At 39.0% G+C, this 19,227-nt stretch overlaps 1 protein-coding gene across 4 annotated transcripts in view; it reads right to left on the bottom strand.

Annotated features, from left to right (window-relative positions):
• Positions 1 to 3,684: 3,684 nt before the first annotated feature.
• LOC103177479 (cytoplasmic tyrosine-protein kinase BMX) overlaps positions 3,685 to 19,227 on the bottom strand; it is a 30,862-nt gene continuing 15,319 nt past the window's right edge. For 3 of the 4 annotated variants that reach the window (XM_042333891.1, XM_042333892.1, XM_007891651.2), the window contains exons 9-19: positions 17,856 to 17,921; positions 16,324 to 16,378; positions 14,992 to 15,071; positions 13,632 to 13,759; positions 11,854 to 11,919; positions 10,250 to 10,421; positions 8,435 to 8,651; positions 7,643 to 7,707; positions 6,564 to 6,682; positions 5,309 to 5,466; positions 3,685 to 4,064 (exon numbers count right to left, since the gene is read on the bottom strand). In XM_042333891.1, coding sequence (XP_042189825.1) covers positions 3,990 to 4,064; positions 5,309 to 5,466; positions 6,564 to 6,682; positions 7,643 to 7,707; positions 8,435 to 8,651; positions 10,250 to 10,421; positions 11,854 to 11,919; positions 13,632 to 13,759; positions 14,992 to 15,071; positions 16,324 to 16,378; positions 17,856 to 17,921 — 1,201 coding nt within the window. In that variant the 3' untranslated portion in view covers positions 3,685 to 3,989. Of the gene's footprint in view, positions 4,065 to 5,308; positions 5,467 to 6,563; positions 6,683 to 7,642; positions 7,708 to 8,434; positions 8,652 to 10,249; positions 10,422 to 11,853; positions 11,920 to 13,631; positions 13,760 to 14,991; positions 15,072 to 16,323; positions 16,379 to 17,855; positions 17,922 to 19,227 lie in introns of those variants that run through there. The other variant, XM_042333893.1, reaches the window with a different exon arrangement.

The following is a 19,227-nucleotide window of genomic DNA, read 5'->3' as shown; positions in this document are numbered from 1 at the left end:
AACTTTCTGTGATTGGTGTACAAGGACACCCAAGTCCCTCTGGACGCTAACACATTCCAATCTCTCCCCTTCTAAAAAATAACCCGCTCTACTGTTTTTGCTACCTAGGTGGATGACTTCGCACTTCCCTACATTATACTTCATCTGCCACCTACCTGCCCAATCACCTAACCTATCTATGTCTCGCTGCATTTTTTTAATGTCATCCTCTGTGTTGACACTTCCTCCTACTTTTGTCATCCGCGAATTTAGATATATTAGCTTCAATGTCCTCATCTAGATCGTTGATGTAGATGGTAAATAGCTGAGGCCCAAGGACTGATCCTTGTAGCACTCCACTAGTCACATCCTACCAATCTGAAAAGGACCCGTTTGCTACTCTTTGTTTCCTACCCGTTAACCATTCCCCAATCCACGTTAATATGCTCCCCCCAATTCCCCCCCTATCTTTTGGACTAACCTTTTATGCAGCACCTTGTCGAATGCTTTCTGGAAGTCCAAATAGACCACATCCACTGATTCACCCTTATCTAGTTTACTCGAAATATCCTCAAAAAATTCTATGAGATTTGTCAAACATGACTTCCCTTTTGTAAAGCCATGTTGACTTGGCCTAATTATATTGTGCCCTAAATACCAGACTACCACATCCTTAATCAATGATTCTAAATTTTTTCCTATCACTGATGTGAGACTAACTGGCCTATAGTTCCCCATCTTTTCCTTTCCACCTTTTTTAAATAGTGGTGTGACATTTGCGATCTTCCAATCCATGGGGACTGTTCCAGAATCCAAGGAATTTTGGAAGATCAGACACAAGGCCTCCACTATCTCATAAGCTACCTCTTTTAAAACCCTGGGATGCAAGCCATCCGGACCAGGGGATTTGTCACTTTTTAGTGCTAACAGTTTCCCTAGCACCAATTCTCTACTAATGAAAATTTCCCTAAGTTGCTCCCTGTCCTTATCCCCTTGGTGCATCTCTATTGTTGACAGACTTGTTGTGTCTTCTAGGGTGAAGACAGATGCAAAGTACCCATTTAGGGACTCTGCCATGTCCTTGTCCCCCATTAAAACTTCTCCTGTCCCTGACTGAAGTGGACCTACATTTACCCTCACTAGCCTATTCCTCTTAATGTATTTGTAAAAACTTTTACAATCAGACTTAATGTTCCTAGCTAGCTTACCCTCAAACTCCTTTTTCTCGCTCTTAATGAGTTTTTTAGTTTTTTTTGCTGGTTTCTAAAACTCTCCCAATCTTCAGATTTGCTGCTTTTCTTGGCAGTTTTATAAGCCTTTTCTTTTAATTTGATGCTTTCCCTAACTGCTCTAGTTAGCCACGGATGAATTGCTTTCCCTGTGGTACTCTTATTCCGCAAGGGAATATGCGACCGCTGAGAATTTTGCACTACATCCTTAAATATTTGCCACTGTTGGTCTACATTTTTACCTCTTAATCTTATTCTCCAGTCTATTTTACCTAAATATTTCCTCATACCTACAAAATTAGCCTTATTTAAATTCAGAATACTTGGCTCGGATTTAACTATATCCCCCTCTAACTTAATGCAGAATTCAATCATATTGTGATCACTCTGCCCTAGAGGATTCTTAATACCTACACTGCCAACTAGCCCTGTTTCGTTACACAAAACAAGGTCTAGGATGGCCTGTCCCCTAGTTGGTTCCTCGGCTGCTCTAGAAAGTTATCTCTCATACACTCAATGATCTCTTCTTCTAACCTATTTTTGCTGATTTGGTTTTCCCAATCTATGTGGAGATTGAAATCACCCACTATTATCGCTTTACCTTTCCTACATGCTCCCCTGATTTCCTGATTAATACCTTGTACTATATCGTGATCACTGTTTGGGGGTCTATAAACCACTCCCATTAATATTTTCTGCCCCTTATTATTTTTTATTTCCACCCATATTGTCTCTACCTCCTGGTCATCGGATTTCAGATCCTTCCTCTCCACTGCTTTTATTTCATCCCTAATTAACAGCGCTACCCCCCCAAACTCGTTTCCCGCAGTGCCTATCTTTCCTGTAAACTGAGAACCCTGGAATATTTAACTCCCACCCTAGATCTCCTTGTAACCATGTTTCAGTGATGGCTACTAGATCGTACCCATATGTGTCTATCTGTGCTTTTAATTCATCAGTTTTATTCCGAATGCTTCGCGCATTCAGATATAACATTTTTAATTTCCTACCATTTCCTCTACTCTCTGATTCCTTATCTGCTTTGCTAAACATCTTAATCCTAGTTAACATATTCCTATTATCTGGCATGCACTGTCATCTTTACTTTTTCTAATGCTAACTTATTGTTTCTCTTACCTATATATTTACATTTTGGGGAGTAAAGTGCATTTTATGCAGGGAACCCCATGTATGTCCATGGGACTTACTCAAAAAGAAGTGCAGGAAACTGTCTTCCAAATTAAGACTAAATCAATGGACTTTTCAAAATTCTGCACAATCTTACATTATTAAGACAATAGTCTTGAGGATAGGAACCCAGTTGTTAGTCGATTGGCGCATCGCTTTTCCGGGTGTAATAATTCCTTCCACAAGAAATTTGGGGTTTCTAATTCTTTATGCCAGTAATTGTTAGTCATGAGTAGTCAGATGTGGTTTCATTAATTGTAAGCTTTGTCACATGCTTAAAATAGAAAGTTGTGTGTTTTCCTGTACAACAACATAAGTAGTTAAATGGATTTATTTATTCTACCAAACGTAGAAAAAATAAGAATATATATAATAACCCTTGCATTTGATGTAGCGCCTTATCAAGCCGTTGAGACTTCTCAAAGCACTTAACAGAATACTATAAAGTGAATTGATTAGTTCGTAGACAAAATGCGGCAGCCAATTGCATACAGCAGTATCCCACAATCAGTTGTAGATTTTTTTTGGAGAAGATTATTACCCCCGGAAAGTGGGTGAATACACAGCAACAAGTTGAGCAGCAGCGTAGGGTATACATCAGAATGTTAATGCTTTTGTGACTATACATACACTGTTCTGCTACAATCCTTCCCTTATGGACAGTATAGAAACATGCATCTACATTGTGAGAGGGTGCTTTTAGTTACTCTATTTCTCAAGTGAAACACAATAACATTACCTTTCTAAATTGCTGGTAACCAGCTTTAACTGATTGTCATAGCCCTGAGACCCAATAAATATATTGGAAGCAGATATAAGACCATTCAGTCTATTGAACCTGTTTCATCAGTTTATTTAATCTTCTAATCCCATTTCCCACCTTTCTCTATACCCCTTAAATCCCTTATTTCCCAAATATTTGAATATTTCCCTTTTAAACATCCCAATTGATTTTGCTAATACTAAAATGGAACACATCACTCTTAGAATCTCAATATTATAAATACTTTAGTTGTACATTAACAGAAATACCCTTTGAACTGTATATTTTTAATTCATTGCTAAGAGCAATACAAGCTTGGGCTCTTCAGGCTTGAAAGAACACATCTCAGAGGGGGCCCAAAAAAGACACATACAATTTCGAAAGAGATTGAGAAATGAAACCCAGAGATTCAGAAATGGTTCACCAAGACAGTAGAACAAAAGTATATAGATTTGGAGTTGCAAAGGGCAATTTCAAAACAGACACAAGACACTGGACTCATTTACAAAACAGTTGGATGCTGTGATGGGAGGACGGTAAAGTGGGTATTCTGAAAGGTTGAGATAAAATAGGCTGAAGGGTTCTTCTTTGTCTGAACCAATCTTGTCATGTGAAAATATAATATTTGAACAGCTCAGCGTGACTACATTCCTACGAATGCTAATATTTTGGATGGGGAAGAGACAGAAATATAAACTGTTTTCAATGTCACAATTTGCATTTTTACAGCATATTTCAGGGTTAAGAACAAAGTTTTTCCTGAAGTATATATTAGAATATCAAGTACAAGAATTCGTAATGTTGATAAAACAAAGGAGTTGATTTTCCTGTCATGGCGTGTCATCTTCTCTAAGAAGCTGAATGCGGTGCATGAGCTGCCGAAAGGTTGGCCGGTCTTCTGGTTGCTGTAAAACAGAGGCCAAAAGAAAATTTGTGTTACTCCAGAGAATTTACAGTGAAAGATGATGTGTACTCGTTTATGTAGCATGAGCAAAGTTTTCCTGTCGATAGTTCTGGGTCCAGTGCTTTCTGAGTGGATGTGCTATACATTTATATGTTGCCACAAAATCCTTCTTGCAGAATAGTGCTCAGAACTGTACACAGTTCTCCTAATGTGGTACAACCAAGGTTTTATACAAACTTAAAATTACTTCCTTGTTTTCATATTTTATTCTTCTGGACATAAAGCCAAGGACTATATTCTTTATGGTCATGTCCATCTGTGGTGTCACTTTTAGAAACCAGTGACTCTGAATCACAAGATCTCATTGCTCCTCAACCCCTCTTAGGTTCTTGGCATTTTAAAATATAAATGGCTTCTCTTTTCCTATTACCAAATTTAATTAGATGATTTTTCTCTACAACAAACTGCATCAGCGACCAACCTGCCTATTCTGCAAGCCTGTTTATGTCTTCCTGCACCTTTTTCGCCCACAAAATATACAGTCAATACACTTTACAGTATATCCTGTGGAGCACTTTGGAACTTCTCGAAGATGTGATAAGGTGCTATATTAAGTGCAAAGATTTTTATTATTATTTTTACAATCCCCATTATTTTCAATAGCTTCCCAGTATAGTGTCATTTGAAAACTTTGACAGCATACCATCTATATCTAAATCCAAATCATGTATATGATGATCAGGAGCAGTCCTAGTATGAGAAGCTGTTTTCTGTTTTCGATCCATTTTCAATCCATGCTTTTACCTCTCCCACAACTTTCAGGTTTGTTATTTGTCAATTGCTCTAAGTTATGTTATATTCCTAGCCCTTAACTGTCAAGCTGTATGATTTAAAATAAACTTCAAACAATTCACTTCACAATATTCTTTTGACAAGGAACTTTCCTGCTTACAATGCATGATTGCTGCAGTGGCAGAACATTCCTGTTGGTGATGCAAATGAGTTTTACCAGTCACTGTCCTCGGTATCGCCACCAGTGATAAACTAATGGCGCTTCAGCCCCAATGCCTTCATTATTGTGTGCTCTTTCAGTCTTATATTAGTTGATGAGTATTAAGTTAAATCTTTATGCCAGACATTTGTTCACTGTTAAGCATTCCAAAACACTTCCTGCGTGAAGCACCCTATATAAATGCAAGTTGTTGTTGTTGTTCATGTGGGTGAGGGGCCAGGCTTCATACTTGCCTCTTTCCAACAGCTGGACATGATGCAGTAGATTTCGTCGGATGCCAACTGTGGCCTGTACAGCCTGTATCCTGACAGAATCTTCTGAACCACCTCACAGCCATTAAACAGATCATATGGCATCTTTCCCAGAGTAAAGATCTCCCACATCAGAACCCCTTCAGGAGCAGAAGTAACATAATGTTACAAAGAAAATCCTTGTTATAGAGAGAGAACAGAGAAGAGAGTAACTCAAGCAACACATTAACACTTTGCAAGTAGAGGAACCAGATTTTTATGATTCGTTAATAAACCTAACTGCAAAGTGCCAGCTGGCCACCATGATATCCTTTTACCAGCAGCAGGGTGAGTAAGAGAGAAGCAGACTCATCTCCTTGGTGTTAAGCAGATATAACACAATACACATTTAAATTTATACAGTGCCTTGCACATCAGGAGCATGTCCTAAGGTGCTGGACAATATCAGTATTGCCCACTGGCTCTACAATATATTGTCAATTAAAGACAAATCCAGTTTAATGTGTCCTTTTTTAAAAAAAACACACAAATTACACTTTTCCTTTTGTAGTAAAAGGAGAGCCAAAATGGTAGATCAAATTATCTGACTGTGGAAAGTTTACCCATACCCCATTCACATCCTTTACTGAGAATCAGCAGACAAGATAGATTTGATACAAGTGCATCCTTCCAAGATGGTAATAACATACCTTGTGGATACAGAGCCAAAAAGCAAAAACAAGTTTGACTAAAGCTGTGTTTTACCCAGATGGATTCATTATTAAACAAGCTAAAAGTATATTTATATACTTGTATGTCTGTCAGTGCGAACAATAAAAACACTTTTGTTTTGAGATTAAATTTTCAGTACTGCTTAGGTTTCAAGCTCACATGCATTCTTAAATTACATTGACACAGTAGTATGCTATTATTACAATATTTCTCTTTTCCCGATTGCATAAGCAATGTATTAGAATCAAACACCCGATTCAATCAAGTGTGAGCTCAGAGGCACAGTGACTCCAAATGACAGCAGAACTCATAGAGAACAGATGTTTTATAGGAATGCAGCAATCCAGTGTGTACAATAAAGGCATGCATTGTCCTGTATTTATTCAGCGTTAGGAATGCACAGCATTAGTGCAGAAATAACGCTGGCATTGTCAGTTTCATAAGCTGCCAGGACGTTTATTGCCCAACAAAGAATGTGCAAAAATCTGACTGCCCTGAGGTAGAAATCTGGGCAACATCTGCTTACCAAAGGCCCACACGTCTGACTTGCTGCTAAATTTTGAGAAAGAAATTATCTCTGGAGATGACCACTTCACTGGAAATTTGGTCCCTGTAGAACTTGTGTACTGATCATCGAGAACATACCTAAACATTAACAACAGAGCAGAGTCAGAGACATTTGTTTGAAATGTGTTCCCTAAGGAAATCTAATATGCTTGTCATTTAGTACGTGCAAGTGCAAAAATTTCCTATATCTATGGTGTAGCTCCCACAACATAACTTACAATGATATAGTACCTTTCACGTAGAATATCTTCTCGGCGACCCTCACAAGGATGGGGTCGGAGGCCGAGTGAGGAAGGAGGGGGAAGGGAAAGGTGACTGTAAGTTACACAATGAAACAGGTGAAATTCCAATTTAAGGATTCATTAACTGTGGAGCTTGTAGGCTTTGTGCAAACTTCCTTGAAGATCAGAGAGAAAAAGAGGACTGATATAGAATATGTTAGTGAGTGGATATGCTGCAATCAGACATGGGCTATTGGTCTGTCAGTCTCCACATGGCAAGGCCTTCTTAAAGCCAAAATTTCTCAGGCAATGCCGTAAAATTCAAACTGGTGCAGAATTTTGTAAAATTATTAATTTTAGTCTTAAATTGAATTCCAGTTGTCTATAGTTGTTAGATTTTGCTTTGTTAAAACACCAGAGTAGAGAACAGCAATTTCATGCCTCATTCTCACATCAATGTGTTTTAATATTCCTCTCAAAACACCTCAGATAAGGACTGGATTCATGTTGAACATTTAAATAGCATTAGGGAGAGAAGGATTTGCATTGTGGTGTTAAGGTAGTTAACACTCCTGCCTCTGAGTCAAAAGGATGTGAGTTCAACCACCACATTGACACTTTGAGCTCAGTGCTGATTGTGTGCTGCAATGTCAGAGGTGCCATTCTTCAGATGAGATATTAAAACCCAGGTCCCAGCCAGATATACCAGTAATATGGAAGATTTGTGATTTGAGCACCTTTTCAACCCCCACTGACCATAAAATGAATGCTTTCTCTGTTGTGTTAATGTTTGACTTCAGATTATGCATATGATTACCTGGCCATCCCAAAGTCAGATACCTTAACAGTCAGCGTTTTATCAACCAAGCAGTTTCTGGCAGCCTTAGGAAAAACAAAAGCAAAAACCATTCAGGATGAACATTTTATTTCATCGAACATCGTGAAGAGTAATGCTGTACAATGTCGAGCGCCTTGGGACGTCCTCCCGACGTGAAAGGCGCTATACAAATGTAATCTTGTTGTTGTTGTTGAATAGAGACAAAGAATCAGATCTGTGAGTTCGAATATGGAACCAAGTTAGTTGCTTAAGATTTAAATTGCTCGAAACATATCAGTTTGCAAATACTAGCAAATTTAGTAAAAAACAAACATTACTATCTCTTTTCAAGTTCAGGATCCTTGACCTGATATTCAAATGTCTCTATATGCTAACACTATCCTATTTAAGCGATCTTCTCCCGTTCTATGTTTCAGGTTGTAACTGCTGACTCTAGTCTACTGCTTCCTCCTCATTCCCATCACACCAGCAGTGGTCTTCCGAGCTTGAAGCTACTATATCCTGGTCCTCTTGAATTCTCTACCAAAACCATGTTACCTTGCTATGTCTCTCCCTACCGAGAAACATATCTTTTAATATGTCTTTGCTCACCATTTTAATCCCTTACTTCCTGTTTGTTGTACACCCTGTATATGTAGAGCATTTTGAGGTATTCCTTCAAATTGTTACAATACTGGCTCTGAAGCAGCAAAGTTCTGCATTAAAGGGAGAAATACCGAGCTGTTTATTTGCACATTTATTTCCAATGAAGATTTTCAATCTAACACTTACTAAATCTCTGTGTATGAATTGTAGATCCTCTAAGTAGGTCATGGCGTCAGTTATATCATAGCACATTTCCACAAACTGGAACTGGTTCAATGTCTTCCCATCACTCTTGAGGTAGCTCAGCAAGCAGCCATTACTCATAAACTCTGTCACTATGTAGATTGGATATTCCTTGGTGCAAACCCCATACAACTGGACCAAATTTGGGTGCTTGAGTTTCCTAAACGGGAAAAGAAAAATCTATCAGCCCAAAGGCAACATGGATAAAATAACTGGAAGTTATTAAAATGAGAAGGATGATTGCTATAAATATTATATAGATTATTATTAAGTATTAGTTCTGCAGATATAAAATATTGTCATCAAATCTGAGTAATCCCACTAGAATTCCTGTTGATCATAGATAGTAGGAACTCCAGAAGAGATCCAGTTCCCAATGAGGAGTGAATGTGTTAGAATGTACAATTTTTGTATACTGCTAGAATCATAATAGATGCTGTGAATGGGCTAACTTTTAAGTTAAGTGTGGGGGACAACTGGACTGACAGTCATGGTATAGGACTCATCTGGTTTTCTCTGTTTTTGAAAGAATAACAGACAGGGGCAGGGGGTCACCTCTTATCAGTAAATGACAACAAGCCACAGAGGTAACGGTCCAAGGTACCAGTCGACACAGGATCTCGACTGAGCAATAAGTCGCTAGATTCTGACAGGGCCTGCCAACCGACAGAAGGCAACCCTCAAGAATAGCAATTAATGAGCAAGTTGCTTAAACTAGAGGGCCTTGGTACCATCCCGGGATACTGATAAGAAATAACCAGTCACTTAAAAGGAATGTACTAATGATCCCACACCACAAAATAATGAGCACCAGATAGTCCTAAACTGATCAATCCTCTATCTTAGACAATTAGATCAGATAACAGGGGTCTCAAGGACAATGTGTATGTGCGCTGAGGCACGTACACCCCATGAGGTCCTCACGTACACCCGGCATGATTTCGACAGGTGATCTAATGTCCGCACCATGATTGGATGAACATTAGTATAAAAGTTCCGTTAACTTTGTGTACGGTGCCGTCCCGGGTCGTGGAGACAAGGATAAGGTAGATGGGGCCGTCCCAGGTCGTAAAGACAAGGATAGGGGAGATGGAGCCGTCCCGGGTCGTGGAGACAAGGATAGGGGAGATGGGGCCGTCCTAGGTCGTAAAGACAAGGATAGGGGAGATGGAGCCGTCCCGGGTCGCAGAGACAAGGATAAGAGAGATGGAGCCGTCCCGGGCTGCAGAGACAAGGGTACGGAGATGTAAGACTGAGAGCTGGAAACACTAAGACTGAGGATATCAGATGGAAGATTGAAAGCTGTAAGCAAGAAGACTGAAAGCATGAAGAATCAAGTTTGTGTGCTGGAAAGACACAGTGTTGAACTCTAGAACTCGAGATATCTATAGTGGTGTTATTCTGTTGTAAGATCTGTTGATTGTACCGGCCTTTGGTCTGACCCATCGGGATATTGGGGAATAACGAACGAATAATAATAAAACAGTCTGATATCTGGTTAGAGGAATTAGCATTATTTCCTTACAGATTTGGCTGATTTTATTTTCTAACAAATTGCATTCTGCAGGTAACCCAGACTTAAGCTATTTTTGGCCATTCACTCCAATGTTTTACTGTGTCCGAGGATGCATGCACATCTTGGAGCCAGTACTTATTATTCATCGTATTGAACTCCTTCATGCCAGTTTGTGATACGTATACAGACCCTATCTCACCATTCTACTTAAACCACTTCTGGTGATTAAAGCTGCTACTCACATCATGATTTCAGCTTCTTCAAGGAACTCATCTTCTGACATTGAGCCTTCTTTTATCATCTTAATGGCCACATTGTATTTCTGCTTCCACATCCCCAGCTGCACCACTCCAAACTGCCCGCTTCCCAGCTCCTTCAACAGTTTGATGTCTTTACGTTTAAGTTCCCATTCACCTGCACTCAAAAGATCCACATTTTGAGAAAATAAAGAATGTGAAAAGAGCATTCAGTCCAGCAGGGTCATTCCCTCCACAGAAAGCGTATCATTTTGTGAACGCCATGTATCCACTGGGATTCCCAAAGATAAAATCTTCATCATCCACACATTCACTATTTAAATCTTGGCATACTTACCCTCCACAGAAAACAACCTCTCATCCTCTTCCCCCAGCTCCAATTAGAAATCATTAATACTTAATGATGAATGATAATTAATTGATAATAATTATCAACAATGATAATAATCATTAATAAACATTCCAGGTTGCTAGCCATGTGGAGAGCACTATATAAGTGTGAGTTGTTGTTATTAATAAATGTTCTTTGCACATTGCCATCTATGATTTTTGTTTAAGTTGTCCTTTTAATGAATCTCGCTTCTCAGTTCTTTAATGTATTAAACCCTTAATGTGTTTATTGCCCAGGGGTTTATCCAATTCACTATAGAATGATTGCATTGATCCAGGCTCAACAGCCAGTTGAATTTCACGTGCTTTTTCTGAGTGGAAAAATCCTTTGTAACCTCTCCTTGCTTTTTCTGCTTCTTCCAGTGAGTATTTAATCAGAGTATTGCACTGGAAAGGAGTGAACTTCAGTAGAATGTTTTGAGAGACTGTTCTGGCAAGAGGCCAGAAGGAATGACTCTGGAAGAGCAAAAAAAAACTTGATGAATCTTTACAATAAAGTTATGCTCAGCAGATTTAATAGTGGAATTACAAGAGCAGAAATAAAGTTGGCTCAGGATTCTGCAGACTGATCAAGATGCCAGTTTTAGTAACCAAAGGTTGATGAGATACAGATGATAGATTTTTAAAAACTAAAGGGTTTAAGGGATATAGGGATAGGGTGGGTAAGTGGAATAAGGTTAGAAAATCAGCCAGGATCTCATTAAATGGCGGGACAGGCTCAAGGGGCTGAGTGGCCTACTCCTGCTACTATTTCTTATGTTCTTATGAGAGGTAAGGCTGAATCACAGTATAGGATTGCAGGAGTGAGGTATGAACCTTCCATGCTAGTTAGACTAACATTGATCACTTTACCAGCACAGATCAGAAGAGAGGTAGCATTTGGACCTGGGAAAAGCATCAAAGAATTTTCTAAGACTATCCCAATTGGCTAATTTATACTGTAATATAAAAGAAGAGCAGTCTCACTGAAAGACTGTTCTTTTTTGGCACATGTATGAACAATAACCTCTGCAACAAAGTACTGGGCAATGGAGGATTCCTTTGGAACATACATAATCATCAGACAGTATCTGTAGGGGAAAGAGGGGAGAAAATTGTGTGTGTGGAAACATCAAAAGAATAAAGCATCAAAGGATAATTTTGCATACTACACTTTTAACTGTACTTATCAAAAAGACATGTGTAAGTTCACTTATTACCGTCAAAAGAAACTGGAACTTTATTTGTTTTAATGGTAACTGGTTGTCGTAGTCTTGTAACCAATCCTAGGTAGAATATCAAAAAAAGGAGGTAAGTGAGTTTGTTGCAAGAGAGATGACGCAAAGATGACAATCCTTTACTGGAACACAAAAACAATGACAGTGAATGAATTCAGATTTGTTCAGGTTTTTGATGAGAATAAAATCTATTAAGATTAGGAGGTATGGTTAAAGGTTTGCTGTGTGTGCAAAATGTTAATAACATTTTGAGATATGTATCTGCATTGAGCATTGCCAATCCTCAAATAGAATATAACCCTGAAGCCATTCTTTTTATAGAGGATGCGTGCCAGGTTGCAAATAACTGAGCGGCTGAACTCAGTATGCAACTGCTGCTCGCACACTCAGTGCTGCCAGTGATAAACAGTACTTATGTTATATGAACTACCAAACCACAAAGTATTCAGCATTTAATTGCAGACAGATGCCACATCAGGGTCACAACAGGCTGCATTGTGACACTGATGCCTTTGCTAACTGTGTCTTAAAAAATATTCTAAGATGGTGGGGGTGGGGGAGGAAATAAAGGTAAGGTGGTCTCACTTAGCTTAAATATATTCCGAGAGTAATAAATGGCAAAACTAGACAGGTCCACAGCGAATACAAGGTAATCAGACCGTAATAATAATAAATAATAATAATCCCATTTGATACAGAACATTTCACATCAGAAGGACATCTCGAAGTGCTTCACAGGGTACACTATGCAGTGACTATGTATTTGAAGTAGTTTGTGAATGAAATTTGGAGGTGTAAATGTGTCCTTAACCCTGCAAGCTGAAGGCCTTACCTGGACAAGTTCTTTGCTGTACTGTTACCACTTTTACTACTTTATGCTGCAAGGTTATTTTAATATAACCTACCATGTGCTCTTTGGAATTGTGAACTACTGGATGTAATGCATCACTTTCCATCCCATACCCTGTTGTACAAAAGGTGTTTGTTCGTGACAGTAAATAATGACTTGGTGCTGGCATTTGAGGATTCACCAGACCTGTGGGAGACCTAAATGAAGCATGTATATTCTGTGAAATGCTTTGAGATGTCTCAGTGTCTTGCTATATCAGATGCAAGGAGTATTATCAGGTTTCCACAACTTGAACTTATGTTGGTTTTTTCTACTTAATGTTTGAGATTGGCTCCATCACATAAAAATCACTAAAAATATATATGACGGAGAATGAAATAAATAGAAAGTTGTTCCCAGAGATTATAGTACAATAGATCATTTTGTTGAATTAATAAATTATTCTCATGTACTTCTATGGTCCCTGAAATCTAAAGATCCTGAATCTATGGTCCTGAAATCTCTATTAAAGGATACAGGGATCAAGGGATATGGGGATAGGGCAGGTAAATGCGATTAGGTTAGAAGATCAGCCATGATCTTATTAAATCTTGGGGCAGGCTCAATGGACTGAATGGCCTACTTCTGCTCCTACATCTTGTGGTCTTATGAAATACTAACTTGTCTTAGCCCATAGGGCCATTCTATCACAAAATGTAAGATTGTACAGAATTGTGGAAAATTCTTGAATTCTTAATTCGGAAGCTGGGATTTTTTAAAGAACTGCAGAAAATTTCAAATTCAGACCAAGTTTAACAATTTTCGACAATTCAACACAATTCTTAAATTGTAAGGCAAAAAAGTTTTACAGGCTAAGACTGGTGGAATTTTAGATTTTACATTTTTTCCTTGAAGTCTGTTAAGTTCTTACCTCCTGAATTGTGCTGATGATACTTAATAAGTTCTGGTATTGTATCAAATAGGTGATCCTCTGCCAAAAAATATTTCTTTTCCTCCGTAAGATTTATGTGGTAATGTCTAATTGTGCCTTTTTTATCTCTGTAAATATTGAACCAAATGTATTGATTTAAAAAAAAGCAATAACCAGCATTCATTTCATTTACATAGATCAAACCGCAAAAAATAATTCGGTTATTTTCATTCAGCTACAATAAATCTAAAATGAGATTACTGTACAATGTTAACATTTCCTTAAAGCTACATATAAAACAGAGAAAGATCTACCTAACATTCTGAATGGAGTGGAATACCACTTAGACAACCGCAATCAATTAGCTACCGGAAGCAGAACAACAGTCAACATGAGCTCAGGTCAGATTACTATTGTTTGTGGCTTTAAAGTGTTTTATCAAATGCTATTATTTTACTACTTTGAAGCAGACAGCTATAGAAAATTCGCTATAGCATAACAGGAAGTATAGAATGAGGAAATGGAACTGCGACAAATTAAAGGAAGATAAGAACTGAGGGTAAACATAAGTTAACCACAACAATGCGCCTTTATATAGCATGCTTCACACAGGATAGCATCATGAAGTGTTTCACAGTGGTGGAATGCTGAGCAAGGGAAAAGGGGAGTGGGAGATGACCATAAATTAATAATAAATAATATTCTTTGTATGTGATATAGCACTTTTCACATCTTCTCGACGTCTCAAAGCGCTTCACAGAATATGCTGTAAAGCGAATTGGTCGTATATTTGTGGGCGAAACGCGGCAGCCAATTGCGCACAGCAGTGTCCCACAAACAGTCGTGGATTGAAAATGACCAATTTATTATTGTTTTGTTTTGGAGGGATTATTATCAGGCGTGTGGAGTAAGGAAACTTGCCCAAGATTTCACCCTGCCTGGAATTGAACCTAAATTAAATTAAATTTAAATTAAGTTAAATTAAAGGGAGATTACCCAGGTAATAAGTAATAGGATCCAAGCAAAAGATGAGGATTGGTAACCAAAATGTCAAGACAATATACTGATGTAATAACCCAGCAACATGCTATTTAAAATTACACTTATTATTTTAGGACTGAAAATTTGTCACAAATTTCTCAACCAGCAGAATTTTAAGGTAAAGCATTCTTTTTATTTGTTTGCCATACTTATTCATTGACTCATTAAAGATTTATTGTATAAGAATTATTTGTTAAAAAGCCTTTTTAGAGCTAACAAACTATCTACACCTCTGAATATCTGTGGTGTCCCAGTATTCTTCTGTGATAGTTTCAGATTATCCTTTGCTGTATAGCAATGAGAGATTCATAATACTTACTCAAGAGCCTTAGTGAAGACTGAGACCACATAGCCATTTCCTTGATTGGACTCCCTAACAATGAATCCACCCTCCTTGTCCTGAAACAGAAAGAAATATCAACAAAAACAGGAAAATATTCAAAGACAATACAGAGGATACCAAGTAAATTAATGATAAGCTCATAAACAATGTTAAGAAAAGTCATAAACACATAGCATTTTGTAAAATAAGCTATCCTAGACCTAACAAACAAACTCCAGTCTGCTCATAATAATATAACAATAATCCTTGCATTTGATACAGTGCCGTATCACGTCTTCGAGACGTCTCAAAGAGCTTCACAGAATATACTGTAAAGTGAATTGACTGTATATTTTGTGGGTGAAATGAGGTGAAAAATGCAAGATTTCAAAACCGATTCAATGATTATCAAATAAGATTGTCAAATTGTTATGAAACATTGATCTTTCCATGTATTTCTGAACAATGGCCACAACTGCATTCTTTCCGGCTTTGTAGGTAACAGTAGGTACGTTAATATCAATGAGGAAGTGAAACAGAGATAAAGGCTATGCATATCATATATAAGGTATATTTGAAGATATAAACATTATATATATTATTTTTATATATACAGTTTTAAATGTGTTGTGCTAGTTATTTGTGTATCAGATTATGGTAATTGAATGCACTGTTTAATTATCCATTGTGGAGTCCTGTAGCTCAGTGGTTAGAGCACTCGCTTTGCAAGCGAGAGACCTGAGTTCAATTCCAGGCAGGGCAAAACCTTGGGCAAGTTTCCTTGAAATTGAACTCAGGTCTCTCGCTTGCAAAGCGAGTGCTCTAACCACTGAGCTACAGGACTCCACAATGGATAATTAAACAGTGCATTCAATTACCATAATCTGATACACAAATAACTAGCACAACACATTTAAAACTGTATATATAAAAAATATATATAATGTTTATATCTTCAAATATACCTTATATATGATATGCATAGCCTTTATCTCTGTTTCACTTCCTCATTGATATTAACGTACCTACTGTAACCTACAAAGCCGGAAAGAATGCAGTTGTGGCCATTGTTCAGAAATACATGGAAAGATCAATGTTTCATAACAATTTGACAATCTTATTTGATAATCATTGAATCGGTTTTGAAATCTTGCATTTTTCACCTCATTTCACCCACAAAATATACAGTCAATTCACTTTACAATGTGTTCTGTGAAGCACTTTGGGACGTCCTCCCGACGTGAAAAGCGCTATATCAAATGCAAGGATTATTATTATTATTATTAAGAACATGTGCTGTAAAAACAATAGACGAATTTAAGATGTTACCATTTCTTTTAGAAGCTGCTCCGCTTGGGTTCGCGCTACACTGCCTGCATGCCATCTAAAAGCAGAAGAGAAAACATTTAGAAAGAATACAATTGAATAAAGTAACTTTTAAAGCTAGGACCTTGATATTTGTTACAGTAAAGTTGTGAAACCAGGCATTTTACAAAATCCCTAAAATTTTCAGTAAAATTGTAAAACCATGAAATCACTGAAATTAGGAGTCGGGGATTTTGTGAAAAAGTGATCATTTCATCATATTGATAACCTTGCCTTGATGCATTATCAACAATAACACATTATGAAAATTAATATTTTATTCACAATAAACTTCATGTGACATTTCATTGACCGATGAGTCAAACGTTCATTTGTTAAGTGAGCCTTCCACGACACTAGGAGTTACATTTTAACTTTGCTTTGAGCGTTTACAACGGTTGGTCTGACATGTCTTCTGACCATGCTTATACTTTGTAAAGCCTTGTCCACAACAAACAGACTGTGCAGTGGTAGCTTCACGGAGTGACACTGACTGCTCCTGGTTGACGCAAGTCTCTGTTAACAATCATTGTGGGCAAAGGTCAAATTGGTTCCTTGAATAGTGATCCTGTAGCTATCCAGTATCCTATAGGAGTCCTGTAGCTCAGTGGTTAGAGCACTCGCTTTGCAAGCGAGAGACCTGAGTTCAATTCCAGGCAGGGCGAAACCTTGGGCAAGTTTCCTTACTTCACACAGAGCCTAATAATAATCCCTCCAAAACCAAAAACAATAATAAATTAGTCATTTTCAATCCATGACTGTTTATGGGACATTGCTGTGTGCAATTGGCTGCTGCGTTCGCCCACAAATATACAGTCAATTCACTTTACAGTGTGTTCTGTGAAGCGCTTTGGGACGTCCTCCCGACGTGAAAAGCGCTATATCAAATGCAAGGATTATTATTACTATTATTATCCCTCAGGAAGCCGGCCTTCGCTGCTACCGTGTACTAGTCAGTGTCTAAATCTCTTAATGATAACACCAAGGATGTTCCTGGGATCCCCTCTACCCTTGTACACTGCTGGGATCACTTTTCCACTAAATCCCTGACTCCTAATTTCAGTTATTTCATGGTTTCACAATTTACTAAACATTTCAGGGAGTTCACAAAATCCCTGGTCTCACAATTTACTGAAACATATATATGTTACCTAAAGCAGGTGGGTACAACCTGGAAAGTAGATTAAAATATCAGATGAGTTGAAGGATGACTTACTCATCCAAACCAATCTTATGATCTGTGAACTGGCCTGGGAGCTGAACCCAGGAAAGCTGGACACCAGTAAGTTTGCAATAATATCTCAAAGTCACTGTCCCTTCACAGTATCAGGCAGATCTTGACTGACATTCAAACCAGTTGCACACAAACCAGTTAAACTAAACCTAAGTCTCTGTGGGATACATGTAGCATCTCATCAAACTTCAGAAACATTTAGATGTAGACCAAGAGGTAGGAGGATCTGGAACTTACAAGTGATGAAACCAATGTAACTTACTCATAGTCTTCTACATTTTCTGATTCCTTTGATGAGTTAGTTCTGGATATAATGCTGCTTGTTTCCCTGTGAAATAGGAACAGTAAAACAAAGGAGTGTATCTAATCTGATGGATTATATGTGCAACAACAACAACAAGATTACATTTGTATAGCACCTTTCACATCAGGAGGACGTCCCAAGGAGTTGGACAGTGTACAGCATTTTAGACCCGAGCTGGGATCAGGTGGGGAGAAGGGAAGGGAGGGAAAGGAGGGTGGCCAATGGCATGGTTGAAGACCAGGGTCTTGAGGCGGGACTTGAAGGAGGCTAAGGAGGGGGCGAGGCGGAGTGATTGGGGGATGGAATTCCAGAGGTTGGGGGCAGAGTGGCTGAAGGCTCTTCCACCAATGGTAGGGCGGGTAGGTCGGGGGACGTGGAGCATGCCAGAGCTGGCTGAGCGGAGGGAGCAGGTAGGTTGGTAGGGGGTTAGGAGGTCACAGAGGTAGGGTGGAGCAAGGCCATGCAGGGCTTTATAGGTGAGGACCAGGAGCTTGAACTGGATCCTCTGAAGGATAGGGAGCCAATGGAGTTGAGCGAAAATGGGGGAGATGGGGTCACAGAGTTTGGTGCGGGAGAGGACATGGGCTGCAGAGTTCAGGATTATCTGCAGCCTGTGGAGGGAAGGCTGACAAGCAGGGCATTTGCATAGTCAAGCCTGGAGATGATGAAGGTATGAACAAGAACGGAAGTGAGGGAAGGCAGAGCAGGTCATGGTTTGGATGTGGGGAAGAAAAGACAGTTGAGGGTCAAACAAGACACCCAGGTTCCTGACTGGTTTGGTGAGTTGAAGTGTGCAACCATGGAGGTTGGTGCTGCCAGAGCCTGAGGTGCTGAGGCGCTGGCGCGAGCCAATCAGGAGGGCCTCAGTTTTGTTCACATTCAACTGTAGGAAGTTTATCCTCATCCAGGACTTGATGTCTGACCGGCAGTCTGTCAGGACAGCAGTGGTCCTGGAGTTGAGGGTGGAGGAGAAAGATAGAGTTGGGTGTCATTCGTATACATATGGAAGTTGATCCCATGTCTGCGGATGATGTCACCAAGGGGAGCATGTAGATATTAAAGAGGAGAGGGCCAAGGACAGAGCCCTGGGGGACGCCATACGTGACAGTGCGGGGGCTGGAGGGGAAACTGTTATAGGCAACAAAATGGAGATGGTTAGAGAGATAGGAATCGATCCAGGCAAGGGCAGGTCCGCAAAGATTAAGTAAGGAGGAGAGGCAGTGTATGAGGATGGAGTGATCGACAGTGTCAAAGGCAGCAGAGAGGTCAAAGAGGACAAGGAGGCAGAGGGAGCACTGATCACAGCTGTTCAGAATGTCATTAGTGACTT

Source organism: Callorhinchus milii, unplaced genomic scaffold (assembly GCF_018977255.1).
Source record: "Callorhinchus milii isolate IMCB2004 unplaced genomic scaffold, IMCB_Cmil_1.0 Scaffold4, whole genome shotgun sequence".
Taxonomy (NCBI): Eukaryota; Metazoa; Chordata; class Chondrichthyes; order Chimaeriformes; family Callorhinchidae; genus Callorhinchus; species Callorhinchus milii.
Note: the sequence above shows the minus strand (reverse complement) of the source record. Positions and strands in the feature narration are given on the sequence as shown.